Here is a 14,927-nt window from a genome sequence, read left to right on the forward strand (position 1 = left end):
CACTGGCCATGCATGGATGTCCTACATGTGGATATTTTGCAGTCTGTTTTTTCAACAGCAATTTTAGTTGAGAAACTCATAGAGCGTCAGTGTTACATTATGGAGTTTCTTAATGCTTTATCCCCCATATCCACTGTAGCATTAACGTTGTCTGCATGCCTTGTAGCTGTGGATGTTAGCTGTTCTGATTGTGGATTTGCCTCTTGATTACCTGTTTTTATAAGCCTGTAATTGTATGCTATGGTATGGTATATGCCATGGTAATTTATATTTCTAAACATCTAATTTATGGCCCCTGAAACCACAGGTAGCAAAGGCAGTTCAAGGGGCATCAAAGATAAATGATGCCCCTTCCCTTTTGTTATGTAAACTTTTCAGAGCAGTAGGCATTGTGACTATTTAATTCCTCACATGTTCTGCTAATGTTAAACTACAAAACAAGCAAACAAGTCATCAGATTGAAAAATCTGCATTTACATAAAGCTGACACTATTTTGATTTATAAATGTCTGCAAACCCAAATTAATCACTAAATACATATGCAGATGAGGAGGTGCATTTACTTTTGCAAGGATTGCGGTATCAAATTCCCTCTTACTGGCTGCATCAATCAAGTCAGGTTGCTTTCTTGAGAATCTAGCTGCAGGACCCTCTGCCTTCCCCTCTTCTGCTTCCTATTACCCACTCATTCACTCATGTACACCACAAGTTAGTATTTCTCATCCGATTCTTAGAGGTGGAGAGGTGGTGATGGGGTCATAGGAACCCAGCCCTGGATGAAAAAGTATATAAAGGGTTTTAAGTGTTAGATTAAATATATGCCAGAAACACCGAGCACCAACAAGCAGCAGATGCTTACACAGAATATATATTTATTGCAGCAGAAGCCCACAATGCCCGCAAACCTCAAACTTTGGCTACAATAGCTCACTTGCCTCACATTTCTGCGGGGAACAGTTCCAAAAGCTGCATGGATCCCCAAACTTCATACTGCTCGTTGTACCCACACCTTTAGTGATAAAACGGTGTCCACTTGGGTAGCTGGGCTTGACACCTGTGACACAGTGTGGAGACATCATGTTTTTCTCATAAAAAATACCCTTTTTGGGTAACTGAAAAATGTGGGCCAAGCTCATTCTCCACCAAGGGAAACATAGCAAACCCAGACATTTCTGAAAGCTAGATTCTGAGGGCAGTCCAGCATGGTATGACGTGTGGATCCCACTAATTTATCTTAGCTACAATGCCGTGCAACTCTAAATCATTGGCAAAACTCATGCATTTTCCTCACATCCCTGTTACAAAATGTCCTGAAAGCTGTAGGGATTCACAAAATTCCTACCAGCCACCATACCTACACTTCTCCAAATTAATTGGTACTTGTGTGGCTGGGTCTAGCACCTGCAACAGAAAAGGTCACAAGACACAACATGGAGCCATCAAATGTTTGCCATCAAAATGTATCCACTTTGCAGATGTCAGTAGCTGTGGTATTTTGACAAGGGCTCAACTGCCACCCTGGGAAACTAGTAAATCAAAATATTTCTGAGGATACCTAGACACATAGGGGAGTAAGAGGGAGTGTGGCCTGCAAGGTTCCCACTAAGTTTACTTACCCAGGACATTGGCTAAAATCATACATTTTCCTTACATTTCTGTAGGAATGCTCACAATTCTTAGAACATGGCAATGCCACACTTTTCTTGATTAAAATAGTGCCCCACTTTTGTGTGCTTTGCTTTCAATTTGATTGATGTGACGTCAATGTACTGTGTGCACTGTGTCATAGCAATAAGAAAAAAAAGAAAGCCATAGCATGAGGGAAGTCATAACCTAACACTGCAACTTTGTTTTTTTCTAAAGAAAATGCTTTTGGTGCTTTCACCACATTTTGAGAGGTTTAACAGTTCTTACTGTGTTAAATTGTGTTACATTTAAAATTTAATTTCTATTTCACATTAATAGGAAGGTCACATGTGGCAATATGGGCTTCACCAGTAACATTTACACACTGCCTGACATCAACACAGTTATTGGGAGAACATGCATTCTGAAAAAAAGCACCAAGCACAAACACTAAACTGCGTATTCTGTGCTCAGGGCAAACAAAAATGCATAGTACTAAGGAAGGATACAGAGAAGGAAGTAGGCTGTTTCAGGAAAAGAACTTAGGGCCTGATTTAGATGTTGCCAGTAATGGCCCCGCTGTCGGTTTTCCAACTGAAAAACTGCCCGCCACCTTGGCTGTCCACCCACCAGATTTAGATGTTGGCGTTCCCATAGATGAAAGCCCATCCAAGTCCCGCTGACTCCGCCAAGGAATCCTATCTGCCCTGACGGGGCCATAGGAAAGAGTGGCTGACGGTGGGATGCCAGCTACACTTACCACTGAGCAGATTTGGATCTGACGTTCCACCAAAGAAAAAGTGGCAGGCCGACCTCAAAGTCTGACTTGGCAGATTGGGCTGGGGAAGGGGTGAAAACCCACCTTTTCCCCCCATTCCACTCTGGTTCTCAAATGGATATGAATGGACTGGACTCTCTGTCGCTGCTGAATAGGGATCACGAAGGAAACATGAATCGCAGGACACAAAGGTAGGGGACCCGCATTGGCTGTGTGCATTGAGGGGGGGTCACTGTACATGTACACAGGAACACTGCAGACATATAGATGTCACAGTAATTTTTTAAAGTCACTGTGACATGCATTTGGTGGGGACACAAGTGGGTCAGACATGCTACACAACACATATTGCACACATACTCAATTGTCATTATGGTACCAGTATTGATTGGCAACCACAATGATGGTACAATCACACCTGTCAACTGTGTTCATGTATGCACATTGCCAGGGGACCTGTACCTGTCATGTTGTGGTGTGAGTTGTGTGTGAGTCAGTATGTGTATTCAATGCAATTGGCTGGGTGAGGTGGATGGAGCTGGAGTGGGTGATGTGGTTGTGTCAAGATGTGTGCCACTTGCATATGGGTCTGATGTGTGTTGTGTTGTTGTGTGCAACATTCAAGTGAGTGGTGTTGTGTGGAGTTCTTGTTGCGATGTGTGTAGCTGTGCTTGTGTGCGTGTGTGTTTGTGTAGATGAATGTGCTGTTGTGTTGGTTGTTATTGTTGTGTCATGTGTGGGTGCAGTGTTAATGTTGTGTGTATGTTGTGTCATAGATGTTCGTCAATGTGTGTCTGTTGCATGTCCATGTCATGTTGTGGTGGAATGGCAATTATATGGATGTGTTGTGGTGTTTTGTGTCATGTGTGATGAATGGGGAATGCAGGGTGATACATGTGGTAAAGGTAGCGTGTGTGACTTACCTCTGTTCTGTAGCCACTGGCATAGTCCACTGTCAATTGTGTCCCGAGATGTCCTGCCTCCGTAAGCAAACCGCAGCCAGTACATCGCCTGCAGGTCTGTAACATTTAGATAAGGTGGGTGGAAGACTGTTGACTTGGCGGTCTTCTCGGGACTGCCCCCGATGTGGCTTGGTGGTGCGACCATCAGGCCCAGGGCTCAAAAAATCTACTTGATCATTCGCTATGGCGAGTGAGATTTTATCACATTGAGCTATTTTTAGGACCTACTAGTCATTTCTGGGGAGAGAACTGGGTGGAAAAGAACAGGTGTTCTGTTCATTCAGAAATGAATGAGCAATAAAGATGCCTTTAAATCTTGTTTTATCTTGACACATTTCTTATCTGTTGAAGGACAGAGGTCAGTTTGGCTTTTTACTAAATGCTGCTTGTCTTATCCTGAAAAATGGTGTTTCCTTTTTTTCTCTTAATACAGTTAGACGATTTTGTAAACTGAGCGTTCTGACAATCATTGTGAAACAAACGGCTTTTGGATGTCAGTTTTTTTATAACACACAACAAATAAGAAATAAATAAATAGTGCAAATATTTCAAAATATATTGGGAATTACAAATGCACTTTTTTACAATTCATAAGTGTGATGCAAAGATGTAAACAGCAGCAAAACAAAACAAAACACTTTACTTGGTGATGTCTAAATGACATATTTGCAGACGTTCAATTTCCAAACATTACTGTTTGTCTATACAGTTTTATGAGTAAAACCATGTCACTTGGAAATGTTGTGGCTATTTCAATGTGAAATATGGTGACTGGATATGACAGTACACGACCACTTCACTCTTTACTGACATATTCATTAAAGTAATAGTTTTGAACCATGATTACAGAAACAGTCTTGCCCTGCGCCGAAGACAATGCTGTTAAAGAACAGAGCAGGGCCACTGTAATTATGTCACAGTAGAGGTCCAAATTATGTGGCAGAGGTGAGTAAATAATGTGGCAAGAAAAGGGAAATTTTGCTGCACAATATGCCACATTTCCCAATAATATTACTTCATTATTTTGTAATTTTTAAACTTGGTAACACAACTGGGCGTTACGTGCCCCTCATCAGTACCAATTTAACACCCAAATATAGCGATAAGCAACAGAAAAGTGACCAGTCCAGCTTTGCAACGGGCCCTTCACAGTGCAGCAAGACATGTTGTAACATATTAAGTAATGTTTGAACCGGTAAAACCCTCAAAAGTTTTTTGGTTAAAATCTTGAGATTATGCAGCAGATAATGGATTATGTGGCAAATGCAGCAAATCTATAATTATGCGAAAATCGCCGCAGCCACAGAATCGCATAGTTCCAGTGGCCCTGACTAAGAGGCAAGGCAGGAGTCATGTGTATCCTATATGTGGCTACATTTGTATTACATATGAAACAAACATTTAGGCCCTCATTACAACCCTTGCGGTCAAAGACCACCAGGGTTGTTTTGTCGGATTGCACCACCAACAGGCTGGCGGTCGCCGCGGTCGCACCGCCGCGACCGGCAGTTTACCACCACGTTGGTCCCAGTGGTTGTAATCCCCCAGCAGCGCTGCCCAGGGGATTACGAGTCCCCCTCCCACCAGCCTTTTCATGGTCATAGGAACCGCCATGAAAAGGCTAGCGGAAAGGGGAGTCGCAGGGCCCCTGGGGGCCCCTGCACTGCCCATGCTTTTGCCATGGGCAGTGCATGGGCCCACCTGCCACGGCCCCATGCAGTGAAAAGCGCAATGGGTGCAACTGCACCCGCCGCATGCTCCATTTGGAGCAGGCTCCGGTGTTGCGGCCGACCTCCCCACTGCGCATTGGCGGCTGCGCAGCGGTTACAACTTGGGGGGCGGCAAAGTTGTAATGAAGGCCTAAGTCTATTAAACAGGAGTTTTTGTGTACAGCAGACATGCTGCACTAAAATATTTAGAAGTGCTATCATATGTGATAATGAAGAAAGTAGCGGCTCCATGAATTACAATATTTGCCCGGATTACATAATTTGAAACTAGTTTATGTGCCATTACAGTTAGGGCGCATAGATTATTTAAGTCACTAAACCTGCAGGTCTAGTATAATTTTTATGATTTTTCGAGACCTGAGGCCCATAGACTTAAACCATGGTGTCACATATGAATATACATGCATGACACTGCTGAGTTTTCTAAAGGATACTGTAGTTGCTCAAGTGCTCGTTGGTCAATGGTGCCCATGCTGTTATACACAAAGGCACTGCTCAGTAGTATTGCCAGAGAAAATATCCAGTTATCGTTATTGGAATCTCCCTGGAAAAGATACAAAATACACAATAAAATAACAATTGGATTTTTTAACTGCCAGATCTCCATGAGTGATTTCAGGAATAATTGTAGGTGGTTGTTGCTGTACAAACTTTGCAAAATATTTAATATAGAGATTAGTAAGTGGAACTGTATTTCTAGTGATTTATATTTACAATTATACTTTATAATGCTAGTGCCAAAGGCCAAGTAAAGCTGGTCACTGACATTTAACAGATAACCATAAATGATTTCCAAGCTAAAAACAGTGGTAAGCTGTCTAAAGACATAGTCATCTCTGGCGTCTCACCTTCTCAACATCACCAAGGCCCTCAGTGTCCAGCAGCACAAGGGTATTGTTTGGTTTTTGAGGGTGTGGGACACACCACATCCAAATCCCCTTAGTGTGAGACTGAATGGTCGATCCCAGGGAAAAGCCTGTAGGGAAAAAAAACGAATTAAAATGACAATGCTACTATTTCCATTTCATGTGTACTTACTGTAATTATGGGCCAGATGTAGCAAGGTTCCAAATTGCGAGTTGCAATTTGCGAGTCCCAGCGACTCACAAATTGAAACTCGCAATTTGGAATGCAGAAAGGTGTCTCAGACACCTTCTGCGAGTCGCTATGGGGTCGCAAAGACCCACCTCATTAATATTAATGAGGTGGGTCGCAATTTGCGACCCCATAGTGATTCAGGGCACTCACGGGGATGGTGGCCTGCTGGGAACAGCAGACCACCATGTCTGTGACTGCTTTTAAATAAAGCAGTCTTTTTTTTTCAAAGTGCAACCCATTTTCCTTAAAGGAAAACGAGCTGCACTTTGAAAAAAAAAAACGAAACCTTTAGTTTCGGTATTTTTCAGGGCAGGTAGTGGTCCATTGGACCACTGCCTGCCCTGAAAAATTCTTTTTTTTGCCAGACACAAAGGGAAAGGGGTCCCATGGGGACCCCTTCCCGTTTGCGCCTGGGTTACCATCCACTTCAAGTGGATGGTAACTGCGCTTTCATTTGCGACCGCAATCGCGGTCGCAAATGAAAATGCATAGCATTGGGAGTCGCAAATAGGAAGGGAACACCCCTTCCGATTTGCGAGTCGGAAATGCATTTTGCAAGTCGGTTCCGACTCGCAAAATGCATTTCTACATAGCAAAGTGGCTTTAGCGACTCACAAACGGCGATTTTCGCCGTTTGCGACTCGCTAAACCCTTGCTACATCTGGCCCTATATTTGCCCAAAACCAGTTGGACGCATATTCATCTAATTCATGAAACATATGAGTTTCCTGCTATTGAACAGCATAACTATCCACCAAACTGTATACAATCTTAGGGCCTGATTTATAGTTTGGCAAAGGGTTACTCTGTCACAAATGTGAGGAATATCCTGTATGCCTTATTAATGAGACAAGACATCCTATTTGACTGACTTACTAAAGGGAGATGGGGTGTTCCTAACTCCCCAGGTGATAACTGAGTAGCTGTTGCAGTCTTGATAAACTATACCCTAAGCATTTACGATAAAGGAACCTTTTGTGTCTTCATCAACTAGTTGTTGATAAAATGTCCTGAAATTTCATATTCAGCGTTTGCCATTATATTTTGTCATTTATCTTTACTCTCTTGATCTATGACCCGTGAACATGTTTTTACACACTACTTCACAAGACAAGAGTACAATCATTTAGTGGATAATGGACTCTCCTTTTCGTTGATCCCTCTGTTCACCCACCAACAACCAACTACATTCCTTAACACAATAGTTGATTCAGAGTTAAGTGGCAACAGAAAATCTCCAGATTTTTGAAGTGGTCAATCCACCAGGGAGCAATCTAACAGAATATCCTCTCTGATACTCTCCCTATGGTGGAGGCAATTCGCTAGAGGTTTCATGACAGTGGATGATCTCAAATTTCCACTTTCCTCACTAGTTAGCACATTTCATTTTACTTTCCAACTCCAAATCAGGGCCATAATGTTTATTTTCACCATGTTATAGGCAAAGATGTCCTTGTGACCTGTGTTCTTCACAAGCAGATTCAAAAGTCTCTTAATACATCCCAGTTGCAGAAGTTCCTATGGTAATTGTCCTTTGTCTGGCATCCTCTATGTTCGATCAGTATTGGTGGCCATCCTTCCTTTGTCAAGAACATAAGGTCATCCCTTAAGCACTTGGTTGTATTGCAAAATCCAAAGTCTTGGTAATAACTGTAGGTATACTTTAATTCTCACCACAATGGAGAGGTGATAACTTAACTTTTTTTGAAGAGCACACTTCTCCAACCATACTTTTGAAACGACCCAGATGTGTCAGCCCATTTACAGTACTTTGCCAGACAGAAATTAATTCTGACCCTTTAGATTTAGCTTCAGGGTACCTAGGTCTGGAGTTAAGAGTAGTAAATGTATACTTACCTATTTGCACTTACCTTGGCAATATTCTTGACCTCAATATTTCTGACACAATATTCTGTCTGCACGATATTTGTGTTTCTGATATTCTGTCACTGATCCAAGGATACAGAGTAGTACTCTTTTTTCATCATTTGAAACCCTTACCCCTTCGGAGTAGAGCTGTTACTCCCTGTTTTTTTTGTAGCAAGGGCCCTTTTTCAGACACCCCTTGGTAACTATGGGGGTCATTACAACCCTTGCGGTCAAAGACTGCTAGGGCTTTTTTGGCGATTGCACCGCCAATAGGCTGGCGGTGCAATCTTGTGTATTTTGACCGCAGCGGAAGCGCCGCGGTCGCACCGCTGGGGCCGGCGATCTCCCGCCACATTTGCCCCGGCGGTGATAATCTGCCCAGGGGATTACAAGTCCCCGACCGCCAGCCTTACCACCAGGAAAAGCCTGGCAGTACGGGGAGTCGCGGGGCCGCTAGGGGCCCCTGCACTGCCCATGCCACTGGCATAGGCAGTGCAGGGGCCCCATGACAGGGCCCCATGCAGCTGCAGACTGTGAAAAGCACGATGGGTGCAACTTCACCTGTCGCACGGCCGCAACACCGCCGGCTCCATTTGGAGCCGGCTTCTGTGTCGTGGCCGAGATCCCCGCTGGGCCGGCGGGCGGAAACCAGGATTCCGCCCGCCAGCCCTCTGGGTATCTCAAAATGACTGCGGCGGGAGTGTGGCCGCATTGGCGGCAGCCCGGCGGTCAGATCTTGGCGGGCAGCTTAAGGTCATAATGAGGGCCTATATGTTTTACAAAGGTACCAATGAATCGACGATGCAATCTTTCAAATAAAACTATTATTAATATTCCAAATGTGTAGGTTTGTAAAAGGTCCATTAAAATTCTAACACACTTTGGGGGGCGTGGCTAAGGCGTCAAGATGGCGGCAGCACTTTTGTAGTGCTCCAGACCCCTCCGTCATCCGTCTCTAGCTACCACTGAAATCCGCTCTCATCTGCAGCACCTTCTTGCCTGGGGGGGCCTGCTGCTCCCCGGGGCGAGCGGTGGAACCGGCCCGGCTCTTTGGCCCGATTGTGCGGACAAGATGGCGGGCGGCATTGGGAGAAATAAATGGAGGACTGTGACGGGGGGCCCCCCGGGACTCGTCGGCACGCTGAGCCGTGGCCGCTGGACAGGAATTGCGGGCGGCACGGCCAGAGGGCCTGTGACGGCCAGAGCCACCTGGGAGCAGAGTTGGGGCCCTAGAGCTGCAGTGCTGCGGTGGAGCACGCCCCGCGCGCTTTGTTGAGTGGCAGAGCGAGGTCAGGGTGAGTAGGAGTGGGGCCCAGCTGGTGACAGGGAAGAGGGCCCTCGCTGTTTGCTTCTGTCTGCTTCCCCCAACCTCATTGGACCGCAGCGGCAGGTGGCGACAGCTGGTCCAGCCGATTGATTCGGCTGGGAGACGCCGATACCTCGAGGCCGTCTGTGGTCAAAGGGGTGGACGGCGAGTGACCGCCAGGACACGGAATGCGGTGAAGGTGGCGTGGAGCCTGAGACCTGTGTGGGCACGTGCTGCGGCTGGCAGGGTCGAGGCGCCTAAACATCAGGAGCGGTGGTGAGATGAGGTCCAGGAATCCGGTGAGCAGAGGGGACGAGGCGGGGTGAGGGACAAGGGGGGCAGCGTTGGAGTCCAGGGGGAGAGGCTCCCCTTCTGTCCCCCTCCATTGATGGACTGCTGCCCCCCCCGGTCCTCCTCAGGTAGCTGTGCAAGGAGCAGCGCCTCAGAGGCACGTGGAACGCAACTCACTGGAGGGTCCCTCTCCTTCTTGTCTGCCCTCTTCCACCCCTCTCTCCGCTCCATTGGAACTTGGTGATACTGGAGAGATACAGCCAGGGGTGTTGGTGGGACTCCTGGGGGAACTTTGAGACCAGCTTGCGGATCAGCAGAGTGTGGGACTGCGCAGGGGTCACTGGGTCCTGGAGATAAGCGGTACCGGCCCTGGACCCGTGTGTAGTGACGTACCTGTCTCCCACTGACTGATCTGTCGCGAACCTCTTTATTGTGGCACGGCTGGGGAACCCACCATGGGCAAGGACAAAATGGCGCGACAGGCGGTTGCGCAAATGCGCATAGACCAATTCACCACGAGTGCGAATGGGACTCAGGTGGGAGATCGTGCTGAGGGTGGAGGAGGAGATCCACCAGAGAAGTCCGGTGACTTGGAACAGATTTTCCAAGCAATCCAAGTGTCCCAAGCAGCGGTGGAGTCTAAGATTGGGGAGGTTAGGGTGGATGTGGCCTTGGTCCGTCAGGACCTCTGCAATGCCACAGCCCGGCTAACGGAGGCGGAGTCGAGGATATCCACGGTGGAAGATGATGTGACTGCTCTCAAGGTGCAGGTCTCCGCATTGACATCTCATACATTGGAGCTTTATTGAAGAGCCGAAGACACCGAAAATAGATCCCGGCGCAACAACCTCTGTATGGTGGGTCTTCCGGAGACCACGGCGGCCCCGTCTCTGGTCGCCTTTTTAGAGGAATGGGTCCGCTCTTGGATGCCGGCAGGCCGTCTTACACCGTGGTTCGCAATTGGACAGGCCCATAGGGCTTTGCAGTCGAGGCCTCCATCGGGCTCCCCCCCGAGACTGGTGATACTCCGTCTCTTCAACTACAATCACTGAGACGGCGTGCTCCAAGAAGCGCGCTCCAAAGGAGAACTCACTTGCAATGGGGTGAAGGTCCTCCTCTTCTGGGACTATACTAGGGATGTGCAATAATTACACTGCTCATTCACTGAAGTAAAGCAGAAACTGAGGGCATTGGACATATCATATAGTCTCCTGTTCCCAGCGAAACTCCGTGTAGTTTATGGTAACAAAACTTACTTCTTTGAGCTGCCGGCGGCGGCGTGGACTTGGCTGACAGAAGAAGTCCCTCTTGGGCTACGCAGCGGAGAACCAAGACCAAAGAGACATGAAGTGCAGTTGAACCAACTGCAGAAACAGCCGTCTGGCCGGCGCACATGCTCGAGGCGGCGCAAGGAGCGTCGGAGATCCCGCTTGGGGTCCCCCCTAGAAGCCCCACGCATGGCAATGGAGAAACAAAGGTCACTGGTGGCTTCAGGGGAAGTCCGGGGGAGCCCAGAGCCATCGGGAACGATGTGGGCCCAGACAGGGTCGCTGTGTGATGCCGATTTGTCCTGCAGTCCGGTGCTGTAACTATATCAACAGACAGCTGAACATGGGAGGGTGCTAATTGCTTGAATAAGAGATAACATTGCTTATGACTAATTGCCACTTATTGTGTTTTCCTTTCAAAGATATGGAGGGGTCCATCACTGCTCAATCAGTTAATGGCATACCTCACTATGTTCGGGAAGTATGGGGTGGGATGGGAGTTGGGGGGAAGTTATTCTAAGGTATGTGTTACTGTTTTTTTTCTACATTAGTATGTTTGTGTGTGTTAGCAAGTGCACAGGACAGGGGAGACAGTGAACCAATTGACAGAGTAAGGGCGTTCAATCTGCAGCACAGAGAGCAACACAGGGAGGGGGCTTCAGACCAAGAAACGTCACGTTCCGGTAACCGCCCTATAGCACCTGGTATCAGCTATTTCCATGAGTCCGACACAGGTTATATCATAGAACGTTACTGGTCTTTTACACAAAATTAAGCGCACCTTGGTGTTCGCCTTTGTGCACCAATACCGCCTGATGTGCTCCTGCTGCAAGAGACGCACCTCTTGGGTGATCATTGCCCCTTTTTCGCCCGTAAGGGTTTGACAGAGTATACCACGCGGGGTTCACATGTTGATCACGGGGAGTGGCAATACTACTGCACCGTTCATTTCCCATAACAAAAATACAGGTTTGAAAAGACCGGCAGGGAAGCTATGTGGCCATCAAGGGGATGGTGGAGGGTGTCACAATTAATGTGGTCAGTGCTTACGCCCCCCCTGCAATGGTGTGGAGGACCCTCAGGGACCTGACTAAATTGCTCCTGGAATTACCTCCGGGACTTACTATGCTGGGGGGGACTTTAATGCAGCCCCAGACCCAGCCGTGGATGTGGCTGGTCCGCTCTCCGCTTATAGGCATACAATGGCGGCGGGAATCATGCGATGGCTTTCAGCGCCGGGGCTTTGCGATGCGTGGCGGGTGGCATCCAAGACGGCAGCAGTTTACCCATACCTCGGCCGCCCACGGTTCGCAATCTAGAATTGACTTGGTGCTGTTGCCGAGTACGAACTGCACCTGCCTCTTTCATATCGAAATCCTAGCTCGAGGGATTTCCGACCACGCCCCCCTTCAGTTCATTGTAGGCCATGCCTGGTCGATGACCCGCCCTATGTGGCGGCTGAATGCGTGGTATCTGCAGGACCGGACCTATGTTGAGCAGCTAAGGCAGGCACAACATGAATACTTTACACTGAACGAAGGATCTGTGGCTTCCTCAGGAACTTTGTGGGCGGCAAGCAAGGCAGTGCTGCGAGGTGCGGCCAGAAGTCTGGTACGTGAGCGGGAACGTTCGCAAGCACGTAGTATTGAATGGCTGGAATTGCGGGCAATGGGATTAGAGCAAGAATATAACGTGAGCCCCAAAGAAGGGGTGGCTCGGCAACTCCTATTAGTACGCGAGGAAATCCGAGCTCAGTCTTTAGAGGCCGCAAAGCACCTGTGGAGGGCAACTACTGCAAGGATCTATGGCTGGGGGGATAAAACTAGGAAACTGCTATATTGGTTGGTTTCTCACCACCGGTCCTCTAGGATCATCCCCGAAATTGATGATGGATGGGGGAGCCGCGTCGCAAGTCATGTAGAAATAGCAGACGCCTTCACTCGGTACTACCAGACATTGTATCGGGCGTCGACGCTGATTGAGCCGGGCGAGGTTAGCCAGCTGCTAGAAGACGTTCCCCTTCCACGGTTGCCCGTGGCAGAGGTGCAGATCCTGGATGAACCAATTAATGCGGAGGAAATCGGGGTGGCTATTTCTGCACTGGGAATGGGGAAAATGCCAGGTCCTGATTGGTTCCCCACGTAGTACTACAAAACGTTTAGAGAAGATTTGGTGCCGCACCTCCTACACTTTTTAAGGATGTGGAGCAGCGAGGGTCCTTCCCGAGGAGCTGGACGTTGCCACTATTGTGGTGCTTCCAAAAACCCAACCCCCTTCGCCCCAATGTGCAGACTACAGGCCGATATCACTGATTAATAGTGAGATTAAGATCTACGCTACGATTCTCGTGGCTCGTCTTAAGAACGTTTTGCCGCAGGTAGTACACTCCGACCAATGTGGATTTATGGCAGCTCGTAGCACTCGGCACTGTATCCGCCGACTGCATGTGGCTTTGGCCGAGCGCCATCGATTGCCCTGAGACCTTGCCCTTCTGTTTATAGATTCTGAAAAAGCATTTGATTCGGTGGACTGGGGGTTTCTGTTTTCAGTGCTCCGGAGGGTGGGTTTCGGACCGAGGTTTTGCTGTCTGGTTGGAGCACTGTATACTATTCCCTCAGCCCATGTGCTGGTCAATGAGGCTCTGTCCTTAGTGTTTGAAGTTCATCGGGGCACGCGGCAGGGCTGCCCCCAGTCCCCCCTTCTATTTACTCTAGTGATTGAGCCACTGGCTCAGATGGTCAGGACTGATCCAATATATCGCAGCTGGAAATGGGGGCCCTCCTGGGAAGACAGGATAGCTTTGTATGCCAACGATGTACTGCTGTACATGGCAGAGCCCAGCGTATCGGGTCTAAGAAGTCTCCACCTACTACGACGCTACGGACAGGTGTCAGGCCTCAAAATGAACCCTACCAAGTCGGTGTTGGTCCCCCTGGTTCATAGGCGTGACTGCTTTGATTGGCAGGATATTATACCCTTATGCAGGCTCAGCTTTAAATATCTAGGTATTTGGGTGACCCTTCTGCCCTAGCTGACGAGGGCCAAAAATATGAACCCGCTCTTGGTTCGCGTAAAGACGGATTTTCAGAGGTGGCAGGCATTGCCCTAAAATGTGATGGGCCGTGTGGCCCTGTACAAGATGCTGGTCTTACCTAGACTTCTATATGTATTTCAAAATTTCCCCTTCCCGATCCCACGCTCTTGGTTTAGAGCTTTAGAGAGAGCCACCACATTGTTTATATGGAAGGGAGCCAGACATTGAGAAGCGGCACGACACTGCCGGAGAGGAGTATATGACGTTATCTTGCTGAGTGTCAAGAATTACATGCGCTGTAGACAGGTCGTTCAGAAACACAGAGCAATGTTGGCAAGGTAAGGTGGCCTATTTTGGAGATGACTCTAGTCACAGGAGTTGTGGAGTCCTTCTAGTTGAGTTAGCGCTCTCGGGTACAATTGTGATAATTCTATTTGGAGGTGAGAAGTACTCGGGCTACACATGAACATCAATTCACCAAAATGCCAGAGGTAGCAAAGTTGACATCACACACCATCTACCTTTATTTTCACTCGCATGAATGCTTACACATACATTTACAAATACACACACTCGCTCAAACATTTTAAATCATTTTTTACTTATCTCAGCTGCCCGGGAGGGTCATATTCCAGCAAATTGAAACTCATTCTTTTCTACATTAATCGTGAATTATTCCCGATTAGTGTAATAAAGAATTGAGAACAAAAAAACAACAAACATTTGCAATGCAATGGGTCTTGTTTTTGCTTGAGTTATAGCTATTAGCATTGTAAACTCTCAACCGGACTTTTCTAGCCACATAAACTGAAAATGAAAAGTAAAAAAGTTTCAGATAAGCGAGCAGACAGCCACCATGAGTGTGAAGGAGACACACAAAAGGAAACAGAAGTTCGCTCGCAGTGAAACATATCGACAAAAGTGCGATTATCCATGTAACCAACAAAAGTGCAATTATCCATGTA

General features: G+C 47.5%; 1 protein-coding gene across 1 annotated transcript in view; it reads right to left on the reverse strand.

Moving 5' to 3' along the window:
* Positions 1 to 14,927, reverse strand: part of LOC138265930 (guanylate-binding protein 1-like) — a 149,357-nt gene that overhangs the window by 90,515 nt on the left and 43,915 nt on the right. Inside the window, exons 3-4 of the mRNA XM_069214126.1 lie at positions 5,945 to 6,072; positions 5,531 to 5,640 (exon numbers count right to left, since the gene is read on the reverse strand). Of these exons, the coding sequence (XP_069070227.1) occupies positions 5,531 to 5,640; positions 5,945 to 6,072 (238 nt within the window). The remainder of the gene's footprint in view (positions 1 to 5,530; positions 5,641 to 5,944; positions 6,073 to 14,927) is intronic.

The sequence above is a fragment of the Pleurodeles waltl genome, chromosome 11 (genome assembly GCF_031143425.1).
Source record: "Pleurodeles waltl isolate 20211129_DDA chromosome 11, aPleWal1.hap1.20221129, whole genome shotgun sequence".
Lineage (NCBI taxonomy): Eukaryota > Metazoa > Chordata > Amphibia > Caudata > Salamandridae > Pleurodeles > Pleurodeles waltl.